The sequence below is a fragment of the Primulina eburnea genome, chromosome 17, assembly GCF_022965805.1.
Source record: "Primulina eburnea isolate SZY01 chromosome 17, ASM2296580v1, whole genome shotgun sequence".
NCBI lineage: Eukaryota > Viridiplantae > Streptophyta > Magnoliopsida > Lamiales > Gesneriaceae > Primulina > Primulina eburnea.
Genome location: NC_133117.1, coordinates 990,588 through 1,016,985, shown reverse-complemented (window position 1 = coordinate 1,016,985; position 26,398 = coordinate 990,588). Strand labels below are relative to the sequence as shown.

Below are 26,398 nucleotides of genomic sequence, written 5' to 3'. Positions count from 1 at the left end.
TCATTTCTATCATCTTTTAATTTCTAAAAAATTCAGAGTCGTTCCTATTACCACAAACTATATATATTTTTAGTAAAACGACGAGTCGATAAGAGATTGAGTTAAATAAATTAACTAATATTCTTATGTAATCAGTGTTTAAGAAATTAAAAATTTGCAATATAATGATATATATACACATATGTGTATCTATTTATATATATATATATATATATATATATATATATATATAAATAAATAGATACACATATGTGTATATATATATAATGGATGGCTCCCAAAATCCTCATAGGGACATGCATTTGCTGCCTCTATTTAATAATCAGCTTCGGCTCACCGCATCTCAACTAAGTTGCCCCTCTGACGTACAAAACGATAAAAATATATATATCTATTTTTTATTATAAGTGTGTCGATAATTACTATATTATATGCTTTAATCACTAGTGCTTATGCAACCAACAAGCAATGCTTCTTTGCTTAATCCAAAGTTAGTTCACTTGTAATAAGCTACTAATAATCTAGAATTAAATTTACATTGAGTGGAAGAAGAATATCTCACGTAAGTTTTATTTTTTTTCCAAATAAAAAATTAAGGTCTTCGTTTCCATTTTTTTTTTTTTAAATTAGATTTAGGTTGTACAAGACGAGGTATCTAAAATTAATCAAAGTATAATTATAATTCTGTTTTGAAAAAATTATAAATTAATTTACTAGATGTACACATATATATTGTTAGAGAAAAACTTGTGTGAGACGGTCTCATTGGTCGTATTTTGGGAGACGGTCTCACATGTCGTATTATGTGAGACAGATCTCTTATTTGGATCATCCATGAAAAAATATTACTTTTTATGCTCAAAGTATTATTTTTTTATTGTGAATATCGATTGGATTGACCCGCCTCACAAATAAAAATTCGTGAGACAATCTCACAAGAGACCTATTCATATTGTTATTACTATTATATTTATGACGTCAGATTTCGGGCTATTTGAATGGGATTAATCCAGTTGGTGTATCCTTGTCAATGACTCCCAGCCAATGGGATTTGCTTCTGACGTCATAAATATAATAATAACAACAACAATACAAAGTTTGACTAAGTATTTGTTATTTTTTAAAAAAAATTTATAGTGGTCATTAATAATCTGGGATTTGAATATACATACTACTACTGCAGTACTGCTGCTCTGTACTGGAAATCTGGAATCAGTCAGAACATTCCATTCATTTCTTGGTTATGGACGATGGACCGGGCTACAATCTTGTGCCCGAGAAAATTATAATTTTAGTCATGGGGTAGGTCTCATGTGAGACCGTCTCATGGACTCAATCTGTGAGACGGGTCAATCCTACCCATATTCATAATAAAAAGTAATACTCTTAACATAAAAAGTAATACCTTTTCATGGATTATCCAAATAAATACTTGTCTCACAAAATACGACTCGTGAGACCGTCTCACACAAGTTTTTGCCTTAGTCATATATATATTTTCCGTAAGATTGCTAACATGACATATGCCCACGTCTCGTCTCGTGAAAAAATAACAAAAAAAAAAATTGGAGTTTTCCAAAATTACAATATATGTGTTTGTTTTTTCCTTTTAATTGTTGCTGTTGTCATACGATGTATATTTAAATAAAGTACGAGGAGTCAAACCTCAATTATTGTTGTTTGATGACGCAGTTATGTGTCGGTTTCAGATAGATTATACAAGTAATATATTTGCGGCAGAAGCCAAATTTTCCGTATTACGTACTAGAATGAAAGGGATCGAATGGAATATTCATTGTTTGGGAAAAATAATATGGGGTTTAGCGTAGATTAAAGATTCAAACTTGTCTGCCACGATCTTTATCTTTGATGATGAAAACAATAAATTATAATTTTGTATCTGTATTTTAATATTACTATATTGATTTAATCGTGAATTTTCTAAGCATATGATGTGGCGACAACTAATCATCCATCTTCTTCATTACAATTTACAACTCTATCAATATAAATCAAATTTTATATAGATCCATTTGCACAAAAACTTACACAAATATATACACGTATTGTTGTACAATGAAAGTCAGATATCTCAACAACTCGATCCAAATATACGCTTCTCGGTCTCGGGCAGGGGCGGAGCTATGTAAGTTTGTACTCGGGCTTTAGCTCGGGTGGCCCAAATTTTTTTGAAAAAAATTATAGATAAATTTTTTATAATTTTAGAATAATATGATATTAGCCCGGATATATTAATTTAAAATATTAAAAAATTCTGAAGTTTAAAATTCTAGTCCGAAAGGAGTCATATTTCTGGCTCCGCCCTTGGTCACGAGACTTCCGGGAACGATATGGGTTGAGGTGGTTGACTTTCATTTGCACAACTGAAATAAAATATCTCTTAAATTATAGAGTTCTATTAACAATTTAAATAGCATGCTATTGGTTATAAATATAGGAACTAATGTAAATCATATTAGATAATGAAGAGGTATCTTATGAGATTTTTACGTGTCAATTATATTCATATTTACAATAAAAAGTAATATTTTTTTGCATAATTTCCATGGATGATCCAAATAAAATAGAGTAGGTCTCTTGTGAGACGGTCTCACGAATCTTTATCTGTGAGACGGGTCAATCCTACCGATATTCAAAATAAAAAGTAATACTCTTAGTATAAAAAGTAATACTTTTTTCATGGATGACTCAAATAAGATATATGTCTCACAAAATACAACCCGTGAGACCGTCTCACACAAGTTTTTGCCATAAAATATATGTCTCACGAATTCACTCGTGAGACCGTCTCGCATGAGTTTTTGTGATGTATACTATCGGGATATATGTGCTGGTTTTGATGTTATTTTATCCGCAAGTGTATGTGGATCAGAATATGATGTATACCATAAAATTTATTAATTATTTTGGAATCGATTTCTTCCAACCATATGCTTAGTTTGGTGTAGAATATCAACATCAGTTGTGTACACTACACCAGGGTCTTTTCTCTTCCCACCAAATTGATGAAACATCAACTGTCCAGCCATATACATACTGATAAGACAGATATGATGCATGCAGCTTAGATAGAAGTTGTATAATGCAGAAACTAATGAAACCCGATGATCGCGTGGGATAATCATCGGTGGTGGCTTGTACGCCACAGCAAGGCCGAAATTATAAGAAACATGAAAATTTTATGAAGCCAAGGGACAATCAGTATTCATATTCTCAAAAGAACTAGGGATGAAACCATCAAGAAATTAAGTTCACATCACAAAATGAAATATAGGCTTTCCATGTTCATAAATTATAAATAAAATACCTCTGTTTAGTGAAACTCTTGATTGGCCATTTCTCCAGTTCGACAGCACACCTGGTCTAGGATTCAGATAATCAACTTGAAAAAGGCTCAATGTTTCCTGGTGAAGAGGTATTACCTATATTCGCTCCAACATGAGGAACACAATGTTAATAATGCAAATCAATACTTTATTGATCTCTCAAGTGACCAGATAACCATAAACAACAGTGCAGATTGCCATGAACATTTCTTTTGAATTATTCTCTTTCGGATTTTCTGATATGCTCCATTGGCAGAGAAGGCACTTAGAGGTGCACAACTTCACAACAATATCCAAGATAAATCATAAATGTGAACTAAAAACTTGGTTATGAAGATGAAAATTTTAGGAAAAGAATCACCACACAAGTACTCATGAGTGAGTTATTTCTCTGGCGCATATATGGAACGAGATTATTAGTTTGTATTAACTATAAAAATGTAGTTTTGTATGTACATTACACTTATATAATGAGTTGTGTATGTGCATTACACTCATAAAATGAGTGAGTCCTTTGATAATGGAATTTGGTATAGGATGGTCTGAAATTTCTGTAGACACAAGTCCAAGAGCAACTTACACTTATTTATGATGATTGTGCCCTTCAACAGAATTCAATAAAAGATAAAATTAAAAACAATGCCTTCTGGCACCTGGATTCTATGAAGATAAAAATTTAGAGACGTGTATAATCAGAAGCAGGTACTGCATGCATGATTTTACATATCATACAAACAGTGGGAAAAAGAAAAGCCGTAGAAGTCGTAAACTACACTAATTCACGAAGTTCTCCCGTATTTAGAGCAAATTTCCGGTGTTGTGATAGTACAGAAGGGACACTGATTTCCTGAATTCTTGAGGTCAAGTCATTTGCATCAGTTCTTCTGGTCTGCACAGCTGCATTGGTTATTGTCTGCAGAATCTGCAAGGGATCTCCATGACTGACAACTAACACCGTGCACCTACAAAACAGAATGGACATCATCCTCATAAAATCATCCAAGGACATTGAACCAAGCATATGCATAAAACCACCGAATTATGTGAAAGACAAAGTGTTATCAAAAACTAAATGGCATACGCATATCAACTGGTTTATAAGACAGCAAGTTCAATTAACTGCAGAGGAATTTATGTATTTGCTAACAGGATCTGTGTGATTAAGATTGTATATGCTTCCCCAAATGACTCAAATGTATGGTATGAAATATTTCCACTTGAATAGTACCGGCAAGGTAGAAAATTTGTTAGATTTTCACATATCTGAAACTTATATTATTGGGTGGAACAAACACTCTGAAGGATAACCCCCATTTCGTATAGCCTATTTAACTAGGAGAATAAACTTGTGATGGCTGCTTCAACGCTAAATATGTTTTCCCTGGTATTAAAAAAGGAAAAGAAGCAGAAATAAGATGCCAAAACAGGCAAGGATGCACTAACAATTACTAAACGGATCCAACATCACTTGCTAAACATGTCACAAGCATTGAAAACAAAAGCGGAAAAAAGAATAATGTCAATTGTTACTCTTCAAATGCTGATTCCATTTTAGTCAAAGCCCTTGTCAGCCTTGCGACAACATCAGCAACACTTTCTCCTCCTTCAGGCCGTGTGAAGGGATCTTTCTCATCCATCGCCCAAATCTCAGGGTACTGTGAGAAGAAAACAAAATTACAATGAATTAATTGAGGATTAACTGTAAATAAATGTGAGCTTCTATACTCATAAGTTCCATGATAACCACAAAAGGAGACTTAAGGAGCATATTGATAATCAAATTGGATCTGAGATGATATCTGCTAGTATTTCCTCGAGCCATTTACTTTATCATGGGACATCAGCTCAAATGAACAGCCAAAGAACCGCTCCCGAAGATCCTCCATAGCCTGTTAAACAAATATTACTGGGATAAAAACAAAGCATCTATTAACCTCAAAATTTAATTCATCACTTCTCCACGAGACTATACTTTCACCATTAAGTACAGAGTTTTCAGGTGACTGGTTGAAGAAAAATAACTGCTCTCTTAAATCATAAATTATCACACATCCACGTATGGCCTGAGACGGACTATTACTAATATTTAATTCAACGTAAGGAATAATTCTATAGTCAGAGTCCAACAGTTCAACAACAAAACGACATTCTTTTACCGGGTATCCGATAAACATGTAACACAAGCCTGGTTCTTTCTCAGACTTTGCATGTACACTGTCAAACGTTATTGAACAGGTAACTTCAATATGTAAAATAAATTACCATGCACTGTGGACCATTAAATGGAACATTTAGAACAGAAGAAACCACTTTTGCAGTATGACTGGTCCTTGAAAATGGTGAGAAACATATACGAATGTGCTCTATTCCAATGTTCCTCTTCTTTATTTCCTGCACAGAGAATTCAATGTTTGAAAACAAATAACTGATCGACCTTTGTGACATTTCTGAAATTTAGGAGAATTAAAAAAAAAAAACCAATGCTAGCTATAAAAAGTAGTACTGCTACTACAACAAGAACAATGTCAAGTTCATTATATTAAAAACAATTCCTTTTAACTCCTCAATTCTCAAAAGAGAAGGTTTTTAAGAATTTAAATTAATTCTCAACAAAAACAATTTTAGTGATAGAATCAGTCGATCGACCTTGACTCAATGGTATATTTTTGTTCTTTTATCGTATAAATTATCAACAAACTTGTTAATCTGAAACTTATAAGAAAGAGAGGAGCACCTAAACCCATCATCTAGCTTATTAGATGGGATATCTCAAACTTGTTACTTCTTCCACAATAATTCGTCGAGCCCCTACATGTAGCAAATAAAGCAACTCACTTTCAGCTAATCTATAACCCAAGTGACGGCGTTTGGCTTGAAACTGGAAGTGGGTGCTGCAAATGTGCATGAGATCTCAATAAAACACTAGGAATAGCATTATCATCAAAATATGATCACGATTATTGTATATATAAGCCACACAAATTTAATTCTACAACGAAACAAAATGAAAATTAGTATAATAATCGACGAATGGGAGTGAAGGGTGCCTCGAGGAAGGATTCTCCAGCCAAACGAGCCTGATGAACCCCATCAGGACACAAACGATATTCTTCAAGGATCCCATTTTCCTATCACAAAAATAATCGGAAATTAAACAAGAAATGGCAGAAAACAGAGAGCATGGTGGTGTTCGTGGATAAATGGCGATTGAGGATATGATTACCAGAGATGAAACGATAATTCCCTTTTCGTTTGGGATGCTTCTTCCATGCCTGAGTACCCAGAATTTGTTCTTCAGAAACGACGAACACTCAACCGCCATCAAAACAAGTCAGCAGCCACTCTCAGACACACACACACTCAACCACAGCAAATGTTTTTATGTCAGGTGAATGGAACTCATTTTCACTTTTTTTTCCAAATTATTATCATTAATTAAAAACATCTCATTATTTTAATTTATTAAATAAAATTTTGCTTATTTAAATTTTTACAATAAGTTATTTTTAATATATACTAGCGACGTACGTAAAATTAGATATTTGAAATATTGTTTAATCAATTTATAAAAAGAATATTTGATATTTGTAATTTGATTTGAATATTATAATTAGTGTGTTTGTATACATTGTTGTATATGACAAAAAATCTATTTATCTATTAAATTTAATTTCAATAAAAAAATATAATAATATTATGGTAGAAAAAAGAAATGTTTTTTTTGAGTTAAAAATACTAACCGTAAGGTTGATTTAAATTGAGAAGTTTTCAAATGTATTGGTACAATTAGAGCTTTTATTTTTGGTGAAGATTTCAGACGTAGGATTGACGTGATTGAAATTATTATAATTTATATATGGGGTTGAAGAAGAGGATAAAAAAGGAAAAAATTTTGGTGTCCTTATCAAACAGTTTTTCTAACTTACTCACATTTAATAATATAGTACAGAAATATAGATAGTATAGATATATAATTAGAATCTTCTTAATAAATAAATAGTTATTTTTATTTTCTAAAATAACTTTTATAAATAAATAATATTTTTTGTTGTTGTTGTTATTATTATTATTATTATTATAAATAAATTGATTTGATTTATATTTATATAAAAAAAAAATCAGCTACTGTATTATGATGGTAGCTGATCTGATGAGCCATCGCCCCCTTCGATTTCGTATTCCCTGTTTGTCAACCCTAAATTCATTGTTTCATTGAATTAATTTAATCACTTGAATTTCCTTTTCCTAACATAGTAATAATATGTCCAGACGAATCCTCAGCCACCTCCTTTCCATCCGATCAGTCACCTACATGCCACGCCCCGGCGACGGGACCCCTCGGGCTGTCACCTTAATTCCCGGCGACGGGATCGGACCCCTCGTTACCGGCGCTGTCGAGCAGGTCATGGAGGCCATGCACGCTCCCGTCTACTTCGAGAAGTACGACATCCACGGCGACATGAAGAGTGCACCCCCGGAGGTGATCGAATCGATTAAGAAGAATAAGGTTTGCCTTAAGGGTGGACTTAGGACTCCGGTGGGCGGAGGAGTCAGCTCACTCAATATGCTCTTGAGGAAGGAGCTGGATCTCTACGCCTCACTCGTCCATTGCTTCAATCTTCAGGGGCTTCCCACGCGCCACCATGGTGTAGATATTGTCGTCATTAGGGAGAATACTGAGGGTGAATACTCGGGCCTCGAGCATGAGGTTGTTCCTGGTGTTGTCGAAAGCCTCAAGGTGGTTTTGTACTGTATTTTTAGTGTATGGATAGTTTTTATCGTCTACGTTATGTTATTATTTTTGCTCTTGGGTTTAAACTGATTGTGGAATTTCCATGTTTTTTTCTTGTTTCCTTTTTTATGGTTGTTTATAGAGGTTGGATAGAAAATTAGACTAATATGCGTTTTCAACTTCTGATAATATCAATCAGGATCTAGTTAAGTGTTGATAATTTTTCGGATCACGTATCCCATGATAAGGACAAAGTAGCAACGGGAATGGAAAAAAGGAATGCGAGGTTAAAGATAGCAAGAATTCTACTTGATTTGTTAAAAGCAAGGTGCCTTAACAAAGAAACAGAAGCTCTAACTGTTAACCTTCACGAAATGTACTGGATGAAGATTGGCTTGTCAGATCTCCGGCTTTAGAACTAATTCAGACCGAATCTTTGGCTGAAATTGAATGAATAAATATTTGCGCTTTTATTTGATAAAATATTCCTGATATATCAATACTATGAATTCATTTTGCAACCTTCTAATTGTCGAAATTGGAGGATTTGGGAGAAGTTTGTTATGTTGACTTGTTTTATTATAATTGATAAAGATAGAGGCTTTTTCAATTGGCGAGATTCCTAAATGGCTTAATCTATAAGGTAACAGGTGGATCTAAAATTTGAACAAGGTTAAGAAGCTATTAATTGAGTCCAGCTAAATGAGAACGATGTATTTATATTCCAGGGCTGTAAACAAAAGTCCAAGATAGAAGTTCAATCTAAATCATAAACACAGACATCGATCAGTCAGTAGCTGCGCTTGAGATGGTTAACATGCCAAAGTGGCTTTTTTGTAATTTTTTGCAGACTTCTAGAAGCCTAGAAAGAATGAGATTTGAGGTTGAGCCTTAGAGTTATTATAATTCATATTCTATTTCATTGGGTTACTAGTGATTAGTGAATGTGTGTCTATGTGACTTGTTATTTGAAATAAACAATGATGCTTTTTCCTTTTTAACACTCGCCTTAACTTCATGCTGCCGACGACTTCTCTCCTTGTATTGATACTAACCGATAAGATAATGTTGCAGAACAGTCCCCATGCCACCTCCTGTTGGTTATGTGTTTTAAATTTTACATGACTTGGAATTGGTGTGATTTGCTCCTCATTTTACTTTTAGAATCCCTCTGTTTTTTCTTAGTTCATTGATGTTTAGTGTCATTATCCTGCTTCCATGGAACCTCTCTGTTCCCTTTTTAGTTGTCTCTGTGTAGTGTACTTATCCTGCTGGCTGGGAAAGGCTGCAGATGACCTTCTTGTAGATGTAGGTTTTGTTTTTATTTATCTTTCTGATATATACCATGCTTTTAGAAATCAAAACATCCAATAAATTTTAAGAAGTTTTGATGGCTTTGTTGTAGAATGTAATATTTTCATATTTCTTTCTGTTATGTGTTTACCAACATGCTTTAGAGCCTTTTAAATTTTTCATATAGTTTCGTTCCTCATTTAGCTCAAATGCTAGGTGATAACTAAGTTCTGCTCAGAGAGAATTGCTAAATATGCCTTTGAATATGCCTATCTCAACAACCGGAAGAAAGTGACCGCCGTGCACAAAGCAAATATTATGAAACTCGCAGATGGTTTATTTCTAGAATCCTGCCGTGAAATTGCTAGCAAGTACCCTAGCATTCAGTACAATGAGATGATAGTGGATAACTGCTCTATGCAACTTGTTTCCAAGCCGGAGCAATTTGATGTCATGGTAAGGATTACGATTTATTCATCCTGACAGTGTTCTTCTGTCGTTTTTAAATAATTAGCTGCATTATCAAACGGTTGAAGAGTTGCAACCATTTTATCGATTTATTGTTGAGCTCGCAAGTCATATAGATCTGGCTCGAAGATTCTCTTGTTAATATGCCGTTCTGTTTTAATAAATTAAATTATGATATGGATGAAGTCCCTAGTGGTATTTTATCACGTTGTCTCGCATTCTCCAATTGTTGGTAATATTTTAGGAATGGTGAGAGGCAGAGGAAGTTGGTTATCGGGCCTTTTCTTCTTCATCTTCACCTACTCCTTCCCCTCATTCATGGGTGTCTTGTTTTTGTTCTTTGGTTTTTTGCATGCCTTGTAAGCGAGTAACGTTGCACTTTGCAGGTAACTCCTAATCTTTATGGGAATCTGGTAGCAAACATAGCTGCTGGAATTGCTGGAGGTACTGGTGTCATGCCCGGAGGTATGCATCATGAGTTCTTTTGAGAGCTTTTCTTCCTTTCAACGTGGTCAAGACGTATATTACTTGATCCCAAGACAATGCATGATGCAGCTATTTTAAACTCAACTTCATAATTTCCAGTCGCCCATATTTGTGAAATTGAGACCCTCTAGCACCAACCACCAAAAATCTAGAATTAAAGAACGTGGTTATACTCCACCTCATCTGTTAAAACGATGTTTGCTTACGGATCTGCATCAGCTGTATTGTTTTGATTTAATATGAATGAATGATATCTTCTTGATTTAAAGAGAAATTCAATGGTTTGCTCTTTCAGGGAATGTCGGGGCCGATCATGCCATATTCGAGCAAGGTGCCTCTGCAGGAAATGTAGGAGATGAGAAAGCTGTAGAACAAAAAAAAGCAAATCCTGTAGCTTTACTGCTTTCGTCGGCTATGATGCTGAGACATCTGCAGTTTCCTTCATTTGCTGACAGACTAGAGACAGCTGTGAAGCGCGTAATATCTGAAGGTGAACACCGTACAAAAGATCTTGGCGGAAACAGTACCACTCAAGAAGTTGTGGACGCTGTCATAGCAAATCTCGAGTGACTGGCTCCATGTTTTTACATTGTAAAGATTTAATTATATATATCAATTTTGGTGTTCTATCAAATAATGGTGCGCAAATTGCGGAATTTTTTGAAATTGCAAACAAATGGAATTTGGACCTTGGCGGATGGCAATTTATGGAGATTTTTCATGTTATGGTTTTAACATGATGTTTGAATTCATAATTTGTTGATGGTACACCATTATATCTTCTTATGTGGTGCAAATATAAATTACGATGAATGGTATTGTTCAGTCAAAATCTTAAAACATCAGCTAACACTTGGTCTATAAGTATTAACAAGTTTAGGTGATTTCTTGTCCTACATCAAAATTTGATGGGAGGAAGATCCACATGACGCCGGTGACGGTAGTGGTTCGTTCAATATTATCCATCTTAAACTACCTGCACATCTGCCTCAAATGAGAGAACCAAATACTTCATTTCTTCAGGTGCTGCAGACGGTCTTGAATCTAAAATTTTTGAAGTTCTCCACGGGCTTCCTGCTTCCTAGCAAGCCTGTTTTTTTTTTTTTTTTTTTTTTTTATCAGTTGTTCCTAGAGCTTGGCTCATACGTATACATTCCTACATCTCAATTTCTCACCCAGTGACCTGAAAGACAGAATAATAGAAGATGAATAGTATTATTTTGATGAAGGTAATAAAAAAAATCCATCCGATACGACTTGACAACTCGGAATGAACCTTGGCTTCGTTAACGTGCAGGAACCACCACGGACCCCTAGGTGACAACAACCTGAAAGTAGAAGAAATATAGTTTAGAAATTTGTTGTGCCGAATTTTTTATCTTCTCTTCTTCAAGCCAATGAAGTTACTCGTATTAGAAAATTTACTACGCGTGACGAACCTGTTCATGGGACTGGCAAAAACCAGTGTAAAACTTAAAAGAACGAAAGAGCGGCATTTCAAGAACTTCAATAGATAAACGATGATTTTCACCTGATAAATCCAGCAACCATTCTCAGTCCCATGAAAAGTGTCAAGCCTGACCAAACACCCGGAAGTCCGAAGATGGTTGCAGCACTTAGCAGATATGCAGAAGACACGGCCCCAATCACCATCTGCATTTTACAACCATGTATGTATGTATGTGAGAGCTTTTTTCCATTTATCAAGCTTGATCAAATAGTGTAAAGATTATCACCATTGAACGTGCTGCGTAAGGGAAATCCGAAACACCGTAATGGAGTCCATCAAAGATAAAAGCTAGCGCATTAATAGGTTGGCTGGCACTCACAAACTGCACCATTTGCAGCAATATCATGTCAGGAGAAGTTTCTGCCTTAACGGAATTCTTCCAGAAAGATATGGATTTATCACACTTACCAAAGCAACGGCTCTAACAATACCTAGTACTTGCGTATCCTTTGTAAAAAATTCCCCCAAAGAACTAAAAGAAACACCCAGAACCAGAGCTAAGAAAACACCTACGGCAAAGCCTATCTAGAAACACAAAAATAAAGCTTAATCAGCAAAAAAAAAAAATGGAATCAGCAATACAAGGAAACTTAAGCTGACCTCAAAACCTACTGAATAACAAGACAAGTACCTTTAACACAAATTGTGTGAGATCCCTCACAGTTCTGTAATCATCTCTTGAAATATAACTAGCAATCAAGGCCTGGATAGATGGTCAACTTAATGAGTTGGGAAAAGGATTAAAGCAATCTAGAAAAACAAAAGATGGAAAAGGGGGTAAAACCATAAAAATAACCTGAACCGAAGTAGCAAGTGCATCTGTGAGAAGCGATACAGCAAGCCATACTTGTAAGCATATCTGATGAGCAGCCATCACTATAGGGCCCTGGCGTGCAGCCATCGATGTAGCAAGCGTCATAGTCAGCAGAACAGCAAGTGTTCTCCCAATAAGAAAACCACCTGATGTTCCCAGAAACATTCAAATAACATATATCCTTGATATTTGAATGAGCCAAATAAATCAAAACTAGATATAGGAGAGTGTGTCTAGCAAATGAGATCTTTATTTGGCATTCCAAACATAGACAAACACAGTCAATACCAGATCGAAAGTCATGGTGGCGTCAAAATTATAGTAATTGAACCTCACCAGCATGCCCGATGTGTTCAAAGCTGTCATATTCCTCATATCGGTGGCTTGAACAGAATATCCAATTTCAAGACATGTCAGTTACGTATTATTATATTATTTCTTAAATATGCTTATTATTTCCAAAGACAAACTAGCATACAAGGTACTTCAAATACACGTACAATAACAAGAGAGTGAAAGAGAGACTAACATTCACAAGTAGTTAACGTTTAGGCACCTTACTACGACAATGCAGAAACTTGTAATATTGATATCTCAATTTTAACTGCAGTTCTATTCTAGTACCGGTATCTTGTTAATGTCAGCATAGAATGGTCATACTGAGTCATAGAATTAGTCACATGATTTTATAATACATTCCAGCTACATGTGTTTAAAATCATATAATCACACTAAGTGGCAAATGAACTCAAATGTTAAAAACATTAAAGACGATGAACAAGTCTTGAGTGATTTACATTGTGTATTTCCAAGTGTGTGGGTCAGCCATTATTACAAAACTAACTAAAATTAAAAGGAAAGGACAAAATTATGGACCATGACCTTCATGGTAAGCTTTAAAAGTTTAGAACTTTTTAACTGAATAAAATTAGAGGAAACATCTGAGGTAGGGGGAAGACTTCAGTCGCCAACTTCTGATAAAGTATGTGTAGAAAGGGAATCATAAAGATTGAGAGTAGAGAACTTTGTACAGAAAACACAATTATATGATCCAATTTTAAGTATGCTAAGCAATCAGATGACAAGTGGAAATACAGGTCTAAAATGGTAGCATGCTACATTTTAGAGAATCAATACAATTAGAAACCTTAAAACAGATTATCTACGGTCGCTAGTTAGTATTATAGAGCTAAGTTTGAGCATCAGTAGCTGCTTGGCCATAGGCACCAACCTCCAGAAGGAAGTCAAAAGAACAAACTCACATAAACCAAATGAAGCTCACGTTTAAAAATTTAGTTAAAATTGCAGGAGAAAATACTTACCTGATTTCAGATAATCACCAAACTGCAGCTCTCCAAGTGTTGGAGGCAACAAGACAGCTCTCTTATTCAGATTCCAAATCATCGAAAAAGAAACAAGGTATCTAGACACAAGCAACATGAATATCAAACATAGATATTCAAATGAAGCAAATACTGAGGGACTCAGAAATAACAGAGGAGTTGAAAAAACTGAGCCCAAAAATGGAAAATGACCACATACTGTGATATAACGGTAGAAATGGCAGCTCCATAAACACCCATCTGACAATAATAAATAAAATATGGGAAGAGAAACACAGCTGTAAAATTTCCAAAACCTGCAGCAAAAGAGAAAGTCGTTTATGAAAAATAATTTTAAAAAGATTGTCTTTTGAAATGAATTTGCTAAATCATAACGACAACATAGTTGTCTAATCACAAAGCGTTTGATTTCCTAAGGCAAAGTTCACACCCAAGAACACAATTGTTAAAAGCAAGTTTAACAAAGCCTTTTGCATATTAGTAAATGGAGAAAACTGATTTTTTAAAATTGATGTAATAATTGTATACTCGCATTATGGGTCCTCAGTCCCCACCACTATTATAATATAGACATCCAGGAAAAAAGGCCTTAACTTCTTAAACAATGTATTTCATATACATGTGACATATTAACTTTAAAAGTCGCTCAAAGTCCCGATTAGGAAATTCATTACAAACATTTCACACTAACAGTGGCGTCCTGAGATACTTTATCACGCAGCATTATAAACCTATTTAATCATTCTTAGTAAGAAAATATTTTCACCAGTTCTCATTTAAGAAAAAGACTAGCTATATTATCTACCTTATTTGAATACAGTTAAACTAAAAAAGTAAAGGAACACTTGCCTAAACAAATCACAGGGGTTTTCGTATCCTTGAAACCACGAAAAATGCCTTGAAGAGCCAAGGAGACGACAAAAGCAGGAGCACCAAGAGCCCTAAGAAGAAGAAATCGTTGTGCTGGGATACGCATAGAAGAGACCTGAAATGGCAGTTAAACTTAAACAAAATTATTACATGTAAACTCAAATGCCAAATGTGGCTGATGTGTTCAGTGGAACATCACATGGTGATTAGTTAGAGCACAATGATGGCATAATAAAAAGGTGTAACTTTATTGCCTTCCCTCCAAATAATCATTAATTTAATCAAATTCAAACTTTTGTAGCACAAGAACAAATTGATCATCGAGTCCTACTAAACATTATACATAATAATGAATGATAAATATGTTATCCTTCTTACGAGGATTCCTTCCTTCAAAGCCGCGAACCACTGTAGGTTTGGGAGTAATACAAAATGTAAATCAATATTACTTGTCTTTTGATATCCACGTCACCAATCATGATTTCAGATTAAAAACAGGATGATGTTAAAGTTATATTCAGCAAAGTGTAGAAGACTACATATTTTGACCTCCAGGTCTTAGCTACAAATAAATAGTGGAATGATCTCCCCCATTTCCAGGGGCAAAGGTAGAGAGATGAAATAGAAGTAAAAAAATTAATACAACAAACCTTATGTAGTTAGAATTTGGCCAATGACGACTACAAGACCAAAATAAGTCAACTTCTCAGGATAAGCAATGAAATGTAAGCAACAATTAGTCAAGATGGTCAAGTAAACATGAAAAATACAATACAGCCAGGAAAAAAGTTAACAAACGGTGTAGACTTGAGAGCCATAGAATTTCTAGAACTTTAGAACAGGAAAATGAATACCGGTGCTATGCCCATCAAACTTAACAAAGGTCCGGATCCCAGAGACAAGGCAACAGCTTCAAAGAATCCAATGCCAACAGCTAAAAGCAAAGCTGTCGACACAGAAGAAAGCTGAAGCTTTTTTCCTGCATCGATGAAGAAAAGAAAAGTTAAAGTTAAATTAGAAGAGCACTGTCATCAAGAGAAACTTACATTTGTTATTCGAAACAAAGGGTTTATCCAACAATTCCACATCTACCGGATGTGTTAAATCTGCTTGCATTCTTAGAAATATCTTCAGCCACAAAAGAAGTAGCAACGCTGAGGAGAGGGATATTGAAAAGCTTTGAGACTATATTAAAGAGAGATATGGAGACACCAGCAGAGGCCAACTCCACGGAACCTGAATAAGAAACATGCTAGTAAAATATGAGAGCAATGAAATGCCATAACCTGATGGATAATAACCATGTGAGAAGTAGCAATGCAAACTAAACCTTCAAGCAAACTCGCAATATTCAAAATTATGCCATGTAAACAAAATAGAAAAATCGTATAGATCATGCGAAAAAATTACATGATAATGCAACCCAGAAGTCAGGTTGAATACCTAAGCATCAACCTTACCCAAATTTCCTAGGAATGCCGTCTCCATCAATTGTACCAGAGGTTCAATGGCCTGTCCCCCCATTGCTGGTAAAGACAGCATTACAAGCTCATGCTTAACATCTTTTGACAAAGATATGCCGATGGGAGGTTCCCCTGAGTCATCCTCAGTGTTAATGATCCCAGAAGAAGCAGTGCAGTTCAACTCACTGGAAACAAAAAATGAGAATAAAGATTAACAGAAAGATATGTCATGCATATTGTTAATCATCTGGCTTATAAGTTCTATTTATTGACAAAACAATCAATGACATTTAGGTTACATATTTAGCCCAAAATCATCAATAGGTGCCACAGACTTCAGTCTTCGTAGGAACAAAGAAGTTCTGCATTATTTTCACAACAATAAATATCACGGCACCCAAAAATGGACTGAAGTTTAACCATGTGCCCACTAGCATCAGTTCCTACTCTTAGATGGACTTGCAATGTTAGATTTGACTAAAGTTAGAAATTACTATCATCATATTTGATGTGTATTGAAAGCTACACAGGTAGAGGTTTCGGAGAAACTTTTTTTCTTTTTTTGATCAGAAACTAGCGTTTTGGAGAAACTGAATTCTACCTTAAGCTCCATTTCAAAATGAATCCAGGTTTTTTAAACAATTTTTCTACTTTCTTCCACCGTAAAAGACTGCAGCGCCAGGTGCATCAAAATGATCTTTTTTTTTTACTTCTATGTGTTTTGCATGGTGCAAAGCTTGTAAAAGCATTAAAGATGGGGACTTTTAGTTTGTAAGATGTGGTAGAGACTTTGTATCCGACATCTAGAAGATACACGTTCGAGCAATTTCTCTATACACAATATGAGGATCCTTTGGTCCCAGAAGCATGTACCAGCCCATTAGACGGAGACTGGACCAGCCTGAGGTAATGAAAAACACCGGGGAGGCCTATATTTAAAACGAATAACACTTCGATGATCAGGGGACTTTTGTTCAAAATCATCCGAAGTAAAAGGATATCATACTTGTGTCCTCCATTTGAATTAGAGAGAAAGTCTTCTTCTCGTATTTCAGAGCTTTCATCTACATCAGGAAACTGCACCCCACAATCGGAACTCGGGTGGTTACCGAACCTCGACAACAGGTGCCTCCTATGACGAACAAGCGGGTAACTCAGATACCCTTTTGCGTTGTCCAAAGACGGAGAACAAGCCTCAAAATGTCGACCATCGATAATTTTCTGTTTCCCCGAGTTCTCTCCACTAAGGTGAACTCGAAGCCCTGTTGACTGGTGTGATGAAATATCCCTTCTACGGTTCCAACATGTCAATCGACTCCATACCGACGCACCAGCACTGAACTGTTCAGCCACCGCCATTGTTTTTTTTTTTTTTTTGTTGATTCTCGAAATATGTATACGAAAATTTATCCTAACAGCAGAAAAAAAAACCGCAAAATGAATATACCAAAATTTAGCCCCGAAATCAACTTAAAAGGGTACAAATTCCAGTTAAAATTTGAAATAGTAGAGGAAGACGAAAGGATAATCTCCCAGTTTCTGAGCCTTTGGTCTTGACAGGAAATGTTCCCAAAACAGAAACAACATAAGAAAATCCAGAAGACAAGAGAGTGGCTACGGAAGATGCCGTCCACGTGAGTCGTGATGGCGGCGGTTAGGATTGTCCGTCGTTCATGCTACCAAATCCATGGACATATAAATAGTGTGTGTATATATATGAGTGGATCCGTCTCCGTATCATAATATGTGAAACGAATCATACCTCACAATAAAAAATAATACTTTTAGTATTAAAATAATACTTTTTCATTGATGACCCAAATAAGAGATCCGTCTCATAAATACGACCCGTAAAACCGTCTCACATAAATTTTTACCTATATGACATGGTGTTTTTTTACTCCCAACCCGCGAATTTTGTATAAAATATTGACTATTATATATATAAATCATGATAATTAATATGTCGGATTAATTTATAAAATTTTGTTATAATTTTTATTTATTATATGGATAATATAATTATATTAAACTAGTAAAAGATGCACATGCATTACATGTGCTATTATTATGTTTAATTTGATCTAATAATAATAAATAATTAAAACGAAATTATTTTCGATTTAGAAAAGTTGTTCGATTTAAAAGGAAGTTTTATTTTGATTTTTTTCTATTTAAAATATGAAGTGACTTGAAAAGGTTTTAAGTATGGTAAGAAGGGTAATTATGGAATTAAATATTTTGGTGTCCTCAAAGATAGTTATTCTAAGGCCCTCACACTTAATATAGAAGTATAGATATAAAATTTGTAAAGAAAATGTAAGAATTTTAAATTTTAAAAATGGATTAGATATTGTATTTATGAGTAAATTATATGAAGACATTATTTATCTAAATAGATAGAATATTTTCATAAAAATTAATTAGTTTTATAAAGTCGAACTACTACAAACATCGACATTTATATATTAGTAAATATATAGATATAGATAAGCAAATATATATGCTTTCGTTGAAAAATTTGTATATATACATTCAATTCTCGAAGTCTATATGTTTGTTTGTTTGCGTCTTCTGGTGGTGGTGTAGAATTCTAAAATCCTTTCTGCATTCTCCAGATGAAATTTGAAGGGAGGTGTAGAACTATAAAAAATTTCTGCGTTCTCCAAATGAAATTTGAAGGGACATAAAAAATGCTCTTATGGTCAACGAAAAATTCCTGAAATATGTGAAAAAGAGGAAGTTATTAAAGAATTTGAACACTTACATTTCATGAGGTAATGTGATTTACCTGCTAGTATTGTTATTTTTTGGCCTAGGTTAGATGTTGATTTCAAATTTTGATTCTAGAAGTTTGAATTGACGGTGTTTTTTTATTCATCCATTTTTTAGTGGATTTTGATTTTTTCATGTAATGGAACATCGTTATTTATTTCATTGCGATTTGTTTTCAAATTGGATGCATCCGGTTTTATTATTTTATATTGAGGTTTAATCTATTTGTTCTTTTATTTTATTTAAATATAATAATTTCGAATTGCAGCATATCATTTTATCATATTGCATTGATTTGAATATAAATCAAATAAGGGTCGACCCGATGATTCAAACCCATCGAGTTGATCAACGACCATTTGATCCTGATAGCCGGAGAACGGCCCATTGATCAGATGATCATGGGCATCCATTTTTTTAAAAATAATAATTAAATATTGTCAACCATCTGGACTCGATATGTTCGAACCGACCTAAAACCGTAGTTGAACTGACTTTGGTCAGTAAGTATCGATATTAATATAATTGTTCTAATTTTGTAATCTAAAATTTATCTTTTGTATCAGATCTAAAACAATTTGTTCTACAATATCATATATATATATATGTTATAAATTTTCAATGTTTTGAATTTCATCCGAAAAATAATTGTGACCTCGAGAGCGAAAAAAATATTTTTGTTGAAAATCAAAGACAACAAAATTTTTTTGATAGAATAGAGACTGAATACATATTCAATTATGACATTGATCTCAGATGAAATAAAGAATAGAAGGGGTCACGCGAGTACAATGAATAATCTTAAGAGTGAGTCTCATGTGAGACCGTCTCACAAGTCATAATCCGTGAGACAGGTCAACCCTACCTATATTCACAATAAAAAGTAATACTCTTAGCATAAAAAATAATACTTTTTCATGGGTGACCCAAATAAGAGATCCGTCTCATAAATACGACCCGTGAGACCGTCTCACACAAGTTTTTGCCTAATCATAAATACGTTTTTAACAAAAATAATCCCACAAAAAACACACACACAGAGGAAAAGTAAAATTTAAAAGAAAAAAAAGGAAACTCGAAGAGAGCCGGAAACTTTAGCATTAGGGCAAGAAAATTCATTTGCCTCTATCCTCCACACCAGAGCCTCCTCCTCTTCTGAGGTTGAAACACTTGACAAAACCCTAAGAATTTGGTTTCTTTCTGCATTTTTCTACATAACAATTTACGAGGGAAGAAGGAAAATCCCCGGGCGGGTCAGATGGCCAGCAGGAAACTCCTTAGAGATTTCTTGATAAACAAGCATATACTTCTTCGACCACAATTAATAGCATCTAAGCAGGTACACGCTTCCCGGTCTCACCTACTCCTCTCTCCAAATGTGCGTGTGCTTTCTTGTTGCAGGGGTATGTATGAAATATGGCATCTTGATCTGGTGATAGCTTGTGCGGTTGTTTCTGTGTAGGCCTCGAGTAGACGGGGAAGGCCGCAGTTCATTTCTTCCAATGGGAATATGCTTAGACGTGAGTTCAGCGTGTTCAATGAGTTCTCTAAGAAGATCAAAGGTGAAGTCGACAGGTAATATTTAAAAAAAAAACACTGGGCATCTTCTTTTCTTCTTGATTTAATGAATACATGCTATTCTCCTTCTTCAAGTTTATTGCAGTCTTTATGTTCAGTTATTTTGATTCTTTTCCATTCGTGTTTTATGCTGGAATAGGTTGGAATGCGAAATATAAGTTCAATTTTTGGTAAAGACTAGTCATCTTTTTTTTGCGTGCCTTACTTTACTTTATTTTAATCCTACTAATTCTATGAAGCCTTTTTTTTGGCATAAACTGAGAAAAAGGAGGTCAGTCAGCGATGGGTTTTTGTTTTTGTTTTCATGTATATTTTTGTATGTATACATGGCCACACAGTTTCGACTTTCGAGCTTATTGATGCTCTATGAGCTTATTTGGGCTCAAGTTTCCTTTGCTTAACTTGTGGCCATTGACAGACTTGCAATGTGCCCAATCAATACCATGCTCATTTTTTTGTTTTGTTTTTGTTTTTGTTTTCAATTGAGACGAGAGACTCGTTTGTTTGGTGTAGGAACCAGGAATTTCAACAGTCCATTAAGGATTTTAAGGAGAAGGCACAGGAACTAAAGAGCGTGAAAGAGGATCTGAAAGCTAGGTAATATAATTACAATTTGTTTAGCGAGCACTTGTATCGTGGAGGCTGAGACATACTGTTGTATGTCAAGGCTGGCAGACACTTCCAATGGGAGCTCTGAGCTGGTGAAATGGCGAAATGCAGAACGAAGCAGACTACTGAGCAGCTCTACAAGAATGTCGATGGTGTTTGGACAGAGGCTGAAGCCAAGGCAAAAAAGGTATAAATTTCTCTTATTGGTTTTGTAATGGCGTTGAGAGGTGACCAGACAGATATAGATGCTGAATTTTCACTGTAACTGCATTTTGTTTTTCACTACTTCCTGCGGAATATTGGAAAATTGGGGGTTTTTCTCTATCAAGGCTAGAGTACTGTTGCTAGCACTCCATTTCTTCAATTTGTTTGCTTACCTTTCTGGTTGTATTTCCATGTTGGAAAGCTTTTTTACCTTGAGCACACAATACTTGAGACTCAACTTTGTTGTCTGTTGTTTTGCCGTGATATAAAATTTGTTTGAATAGATTTGCGGCATTTGCCAAACTTTTTGTGGCTGTGATGAATTTCTTGTTATTTGAAATCTGGATAATATGGCCATGAATGCAATTCTAATTTGCTAAGGAGCTTGCAAAGTCGATAGATGGGATGATGGCTGAATTAACAGAATTTAATTTAAGCTTGAACAAATGACTGATTAGATGAAACAATGGACGGGTTTTAGGTTTTATCTATCAATTTGCACATGTTACTGACTTTTGGGTTACTTTGTTTTCATAAAGGTTTATGCTGACATGGAAGAAAAGATTGCTGCTGCTAAAATTGAGGTGTGAAGTTTTGGTTCAAGATAGAACACTCGTCTGTTCCATTTTGTGTGACATTATTCAGTTCTAGAAAAATTGATAATCACGAACTGTTTAAATCTTTGTTCAGGTTAAAGAAAGTTTTGGTGCTGGAAAGCAAGAGCCAACAGGATCCAAAGGAACTTCATCAAGTCATTGCTCAAATGGCCACGGTGGAGACAGGTCTTCCTGTGGAGGAGAAAAGCAACAGGGGCAGCAACAGCGACCTGAATCTGATGATAATGTCAAAACTCTATTTGGCAAGGTTAAAGATGGTTTTTATTTTATTTCTCCCAAGGTGTCTTTAGCTTTCCACAAAGTGAAGGAAGTGAAGCCCATTGACTTGGTGAAGAAGAGCTATGGGATCGTGAAATATGAGTTGAAAGGCAATCCGAGTAGGAGAAAGCGCCTCGAATATGATGCTTCATCTGGTCCATCATCCTCAAACTTTGAAAGAAGCACCCGTACTGAGATTGTGGTGTTACCTTCAAAGCAATCCCCATGGAGTAAGAAATGGGAGGCATTCAAGAATAAGGTGATATGACATGAGAATCCATATCTGCTCTTTTGTATGCTGGATTACTTATGTTTTGTGTTCCCTTTTTGACATAACGTTTTTTACTGATGTCTCAGATGCAAGGCCATCCTATGTTCAAGCGTGTTAGTGGAATAAGTGAACCCGTACTTGAAAAGAGCCAGGAGGTAATTTGAAACGTGAAATATGATATTTTAGTTTCTCTGTTGTGCCCTCTGTTTACACTTTTATCCACACTACTGAAATCCACAATTTCTTCAGTCAGGTGTCTGCCCCTCGAGCATCGAAATAGGAGTTTATATATGAACCCTACTTTTTGTGAATACTTATCAGTCATATATCTTTAATCTTTAAATGAAGAAATTAGCACATATGACGTTAGAAAGGCCAGTTGTTTTTTCTGTTTTGCTTGTGTGATTAAATAATATATTGCTAGAGAGAAGCTGATTGTTAATTTGTTTTGTTCTGTTTTTCTCCTAGATGCTACTGTTTAACGGATATTTATATTGTGAAATGGAATTGCAGCGTGTAGTGTTTCTCCTAGATGCTACTGTGTAGTTTAACGGATATTTTTATTGAGAGAACTTGGTCGCATTAAGCTGTCAAAATTGTTGATTACTAAGGTTATTTAATAGCCGTCACAGTAGTTGCATGTTCATGTGCCATTTAATTTTCTCCACTTTCTTGTTATACACAACCGTCCCCAAATTCATACCATAAATCACAAATACATAAACTGTTTATAGATGTGCATGGGAGAGAACAGATATGCGGTGACAGGTTAAAGCGAGGTGACTCTTTCTGCTTAAGTTTCTTGGTTTTATCTTGGACAGGATTAAAGTGAGATGAATCTCAATTTATATCTTTGGTGATTTTCCCGCATTTTCTGTTTCAGCATCAGTTTCTCATCCTCGTTGATAAAATGCAGATTGCTGAAGATATGCGGGAGAGATGGGAGACTAGTGATCATCCAGTTGTTCACAAAATCCAAGAGTATTTTACCCACCTTTCTCCCTAATTTTAATTTTGGCTTTCTAAAGAATTAACATGACTAAAAATTGTTTATTTGTTTGCCAGTATTAGTGAAACTGTTCTGGGAGAATCAGATGCTGCCATGTCATTTAAAGAGATTCGCCGCAGAGACCCGTAAGATAACTTGTCCTTGTTTTAGGTATTATTAAAAATAACTGCGCTATTCAGAAATATTATACCGCTCACTTGACTTTGTGGCAGGACTTTTTCTTTACCAGAATTTGTAGCTGAAGTTCAAGAAGTGGTCAAACCAGTTCTTAATGCTTATTTTAAAGTAAGTATTCAAGTTCATTAGGGCATAGGGTTGAACTTGATATCTAATTTGGTGTTCCATGGGTCTGATATTGCTACGGAAAATCGGATTACCGATTATCTATGAAATTTGCTAGTTTGGACACAAAAGGCATAACTTTAAAAAGCACATTGTCGAGTTAACTTGATGGATGCTTTTATGTGCTTTGCTGTCTGTCTATAGGGGGATGCGGATGTTTTGAAAAAGTACTGTACTTCTCACGTCATTGAGCGGTGTGTAGCAGAGCGCAAAGCTTTTGAAAGCCAAGGGATCTTTTTTGATAACAAGGTGAGAATACATTATACCACATTTGTGCTTCTCATTCATAGCTTAGGGATGTCAACCATGCCCATAATTTTTTTTCTTTGTATCTTCCTTGCAGATTTTGCACATATCAGAAGTTGAGATTCGAGAGACTAAAATGATGGGAGACACTCCCATAATAATTGTGGCAGTAAGAACTCACTTTTCTGCTCTCTTTGCTTTTATGAGGAGAATCATGGGAATACATCCTATATTCCTACTGACATAAACACATCAAAAAAAGGAGGAAAATTCATCGCATTTTTATTCCTGGATTTAAATTGACATATTACAGAATTTCAAGTGGGGTAAACTATATCTACTTCTGTAGTATGTGTCCAAATTAGTAAATCATTTAACAGCCATAATTTCAACTATGTGCCTTGAAACCAACATCCATTAATAACCTATTGAATAATGTAAACTTGAACTAATCATGAATAATAACTCATTTAATTAGTATATCAAAAAATAATTATTAAAATTACAAATTTCAAGTCTCAGTAAGTTTTGACTTTTGTGAAATTTACATTGAGGGAAAAAAATATAATGATCAAGGATTAAAATATAATACTAATATTGCTAGAGTAGGAGTTGAAGTTTCTGTATGTTTTTGCAATATGATACAACAAGAATTTGAAAAAATGTCTAATTTTTAACTCGTATTTAGTTGACAACAGTTCGCTGCATCTAGGCTTTCATTTATTATCACTTTGCTTGTAATCAATTCTCCTTGGTATTTTTGGCTATGTTGGTGAGATAAATTTTGTAATAGTGTGTATAAATATGATTTTCTTTTATTATTCTGAAACATGATATCAATCACCCAAATTATAAAGTCCTTGAGTGTGTAAATGTAAAATTCTATAGACCTTTACGGAGGTGAACATAATCAAGATCTTTGGAAGGAATGATGTGGACAAGCATCATACAAGTGGATGTAATTTACCCTCTTGAGCAACTATTTCCCCTTCCCTATTTTGATACTTGAGTTGAGATCAAAATAACCATGAAGGATATTTGCTGGTCTCTGTTGAATCATCATTTTGATCTTCCATGAAGAACTCGTCTGTTGATAAATGATGCATACTTATTCTATGTTCCATGCGGAAAAAGCTCAATAGTTGACATGTACTACTCTTTTGGTTTGACATTGTTACAGTTCCAAACGCAGCAAGTCTACTGTGTACGCGATGGACTGGGTTCAGTAACAGAAGGTAGTCAGGTAAAGCTGAGACCTTTATTGCATTGAACCTCTAAAAATAAATGAAGAAGCATTTATAAGTGGTCTTGTTTTGTCTAGTTTGTTGATTTTTTGATTGAAGTGTATATTTGAAAAACAGGACACAATTCAGACGGTGTATTATGCATGGGCTATGCAGCAGTTGGATGCTGAACTTGGAGATGGTTATGCTGCCCCTTACTCTATTTGGAAGCTTAGAGAAATGCAGCAGCTTGGTGTTAGGGCCCTCATTTAAATCTCATTCATTTGATCATAAATAATGTTGGAGTGGATGAGGATCTTGTCGTCGCATCTCATTCAATCAAAATTTTGAGCCCCTTTTGATTTTGTTAGCAATTTCAACTGTGTAAAAGCCAAAAGGTGAGTTGAGGCTAATTTAAACGAATTTACTCGAAGTAAGCGAAAAATAATGCCTTGAATTTATGATATAATTTTACTTTTTTTGAGTTAAATAATGGTGGTTAGTATAACACAAACAAATTTAAGATTAAATATATTAATTTCATAATGGGACGAAAATGGTTGGGATATTATGCAAGAATTTTAGATTGATTAAATTTTATAATTTTTTTTTTATTATGATATTAATATCGAAGCTAAAATATTCATAATATCATCAATTTTTTTAAAAAAATTATAACAGAGAATGCATTTATTCATATCATCAAATAACTAATGCAATTATTGATTTACAAACTATTGTCATTTTGAGAATTTGAGTAAGTTGCGACGGTTTCACAAATCTTTATGTGTGAGACGGGTCAATCTTATCTATATTCACAATAAAAAGTAATACTCTTAACATAATAAGTAATTTTTTTATAGATAACTCAAATAAGAGATCTGTCTTACAAAATACAACTTTGTGAAATCGTCTGATACGAGTTTTTGTCAGAAAATTT

At 34.7% G+C, this 26,398-nt stretch overlaps 4 protein-coding genes across 11 annotated transcripts; 2 read left to right on the top strand and 2 right to left on the bottom strand.

Annotated features, from left to right (window-relative positions):
• Positions 1 to 3,979: 3,979 nt before the first annotated feature.
• On the bottom strand, positions 3,980 to 6,722 carry LOC140818722 (uncharacterized). Its single transcript, XM_073178765.1, has 6 exons — positions 6,571 to 6,722; positions 6,395 to 6,475; positions 5,610 to 5,738; positions 5,174 to 5,236; positions 4,878 to 5,002; positions 3,980 to 4,309 (listed from the first exon to the last, which is right to left on the bottom strand). The coding sequence occupies exons 1-6, from the start codon at positions 6,667 to 6,669 to the stop codon at positions 4,117 to 4,119; spliced, it is 690 nt and encodes a 229-aa protein (XP_073034866.1). The 5' UTR covers positions 6,670 to 6,722; the 3' UTR covers positions 3,980 to 4,116.
• Positions 6,723 to 7,478: 756 nt separating this feature from the next.
• Positions 7,479 to 11,094, top strand: LOC140817725 (isocitrate dehydrogenase [NAD] regulatory subunit 1, mitochondrial). The gene is made up of 4 exons (XM_073177472.1): positions 7,479 to 8,085; positions 9,589 to 9,828; positions 10,227 to 10,305; positions 10,622 to 11,094. The coding sequence occupies exons 1-4, from the start codon at positions 7,609 to 7,611 to the stop codon at positions 10,894 to 10,896; spliced, it is 1,071 nt and encodes a 356-aa protein (XP_073033573.1). The 5' UTR covers positions 7,479 to 7,608; the 3' UTR covers positions 10,897 to 11,094.
• A 30-nt stretch (positions 11,095 to 11,124) lies between these two features.
• LOC140817724 (protein DETOXIFICATION 45, chloroplastic) lies at positions 11,125 to 18,006 on the bottom strand. 7 transcript variants are annotated; one of them, XM_073177470.1, is made up of 14 exons: positions 17,333 to 17,394; positions 17,200 to 17,255; positions 16,324 to 16,511; positions 15,956 to 16,099; positions 15,718 to 15,842; positions 14,843 to 14,978; positions 14,193 to 14,289; positions 13,973 to 14,073; positions 12,633 to 12,796; positions 12,468 to 12,539; positions 12,245 to 12,361; positions 12,063 to 12,158; positions 11,858 to 11,979; positions 11,128 to 11,654 (listed from the first exon to the last, which is right to left on the bottom strand). In XM_073177470.1, exons 2-14 carry the CDS (start codon positions 17,205 to 17,207, stop codon positions 11,498 to 11,500), a joined length of 1,527 nt encoding a protein of 508 aa, XP_073033571.1. In that variant the 5' UTR covers positions 17,208 to 17,255; positions 17,333 to 17,394; the 3' UTR covers positions 11,128 to 11,497. The 7 variants fall into 7 exon arrangements, 6 of the variants coding, with proteins under 6 accessions (XP_073033568.1, XP_073033570.1, XP_073033571.1 ...); XM_073177466.1 differs by lacking the exon at positions 17,200 to 17,255 and having other exon boundaries at positions 11,129 to 11,509; positions 11,603 to 11,654; positions 17,333 to 18,006; XM_073177465.1 differs by lacking the exon at positions 17,200 to 17,255 and having other exon boundaries at positions 17,333 to 18,006.
• A 2,159-nt stretch (positions 18,007 to 20,165) lies between these two features.
• LOC140818115 (mitochondrial import inner membrane translocase subunit TIM44-2-like) lies at positions 20,166 to 25,922 on the top strand. Of its 2 annotated transcripts, XM_073177969.1 has the most exons (14): positions 20,166 to 20,440; positions 20,564 to 20,676; positions 21,193 to 21,276; positions 21,400 to 21,475; positions 22,032 to 22,076; positions 22,183 to 22,626; positions 22,725 to 22,793; positions 23,555 to 23,619; positions 23,704 to 23,772; positions 23,860 to 23,932; positions 24,134 to 24,238; positions 24,333 to 24,404; positions 25,416 to 25,478; positions 25,597 to 25,922. In XM_073177969.1, the coding sequence occupies exons 1-14, from the start codon at positions 20,360 to 20,362 to the stop codon at positions 25,729 to 25,731; spliced, it is 1,494 nt and encodes a 497-aa protein (XP_073034070.1). In that variant the 5' UTR covers positions 20,166 to 20,359; the 3' UTR covers positions 25,732 to 25,922. The 2 variants fall into 2 exon arrangements, with proteins under 2 accessions (XP_073034070.1, XP_073034071.1); XM_073177970.1 differs by lacking the exon at positions 20,166 to 20,440 and having other exon boundaries at positions 21,347 to 21,475.
• The last annotated feature ends 476 nt before the right edge of the window (positions 25,923 to 26,398 follow it).

Bases quoted from the DNA above. Each gene is read 5' to 3' on its own strand.
- LOC140818722 (XM_073178765.1), bottom strand. From the start codon at position 6,669: ATGGCGGTTGAGTGTTCGTCGTTTCTGAAGAACAAATTCTGGGTACTC. The intron at 5,237-5,609 runs GTAATTTATTTT...TTTGTTTAACAG, and splicing joins TTAATGGTCCACAGTGCATG to GCTATGGAGGATCTTCGGGA. The intron at 4,310-4,877 runs GTAACAATTGAC...TCTGTTTTGTAG, and splicing joins ATGGAATCAGCATTTGAAGA to GTGCACGGTGTTAGTTGTCA.
- LOC140817725 (XM_073177472.1), top strand. From the start codon at position 7,609: ATGTCCAGACGAATCCTCAGCCACCTCCTTTCCATCCGATCAGTCACC. The intron at 8,086-9,588 runs GTGGTTTTGTAC...CTCAAATGCTAG, and splicing joins GTGTTGTCGAAAGCCTCAAG to GTGATAACTAAGTTCTGCTC. The intron at 10,306-10,621 runs GTATGCATCATG...TTGCTCTTTCAG, and splicing joins TACTGGTGTCATGCCCGGAG to GGAATGTCGGGGCCGATCAT.
- LOC140817724 (XM_073177465.1), bottom strand. From the start codon at position 17,685: ATGGCGGTGGCTGAACAGTTCAGTGCTGGTGCGTCGGTATGGAGTCGA. The intron at 14,074-14,192 runs GTATGTGGTCAT...GCTTGTGTCTAG, and splicing joins ATTTCTACCGTTATATCACA to ATACCTTGTTTCTTTTTCGA. The intron at 12,540-12,632 runs GTTATTTTTATG...CCATCTATCCAG, and splicing joins CACTTGCTACTTCGGTTCAG to GCCTTGATTGCTAGTTATAT.
- LOC140818115 (XM_073177969.1), top strand. From the start codon at position 20,360: ATGGCCAGCAGGAAACTCCTTAGAGATTTCTTGATAAACAAGCATATA. The intron at 22,627-22,724 runs GTGATATGACAT...CTGATGTCTCAG, and splicing joins GGGAGGCATTCAAGAATAAG to ATGCAAGGCCATCCTATGTT. The intron at 24,405-25,415 runs GTAAGAACTCAC...ACATTGTTACAG, and splicing joins CTCCCATAATAATTGTGGCA to TTCCAAACGCAGCAAGTCTA.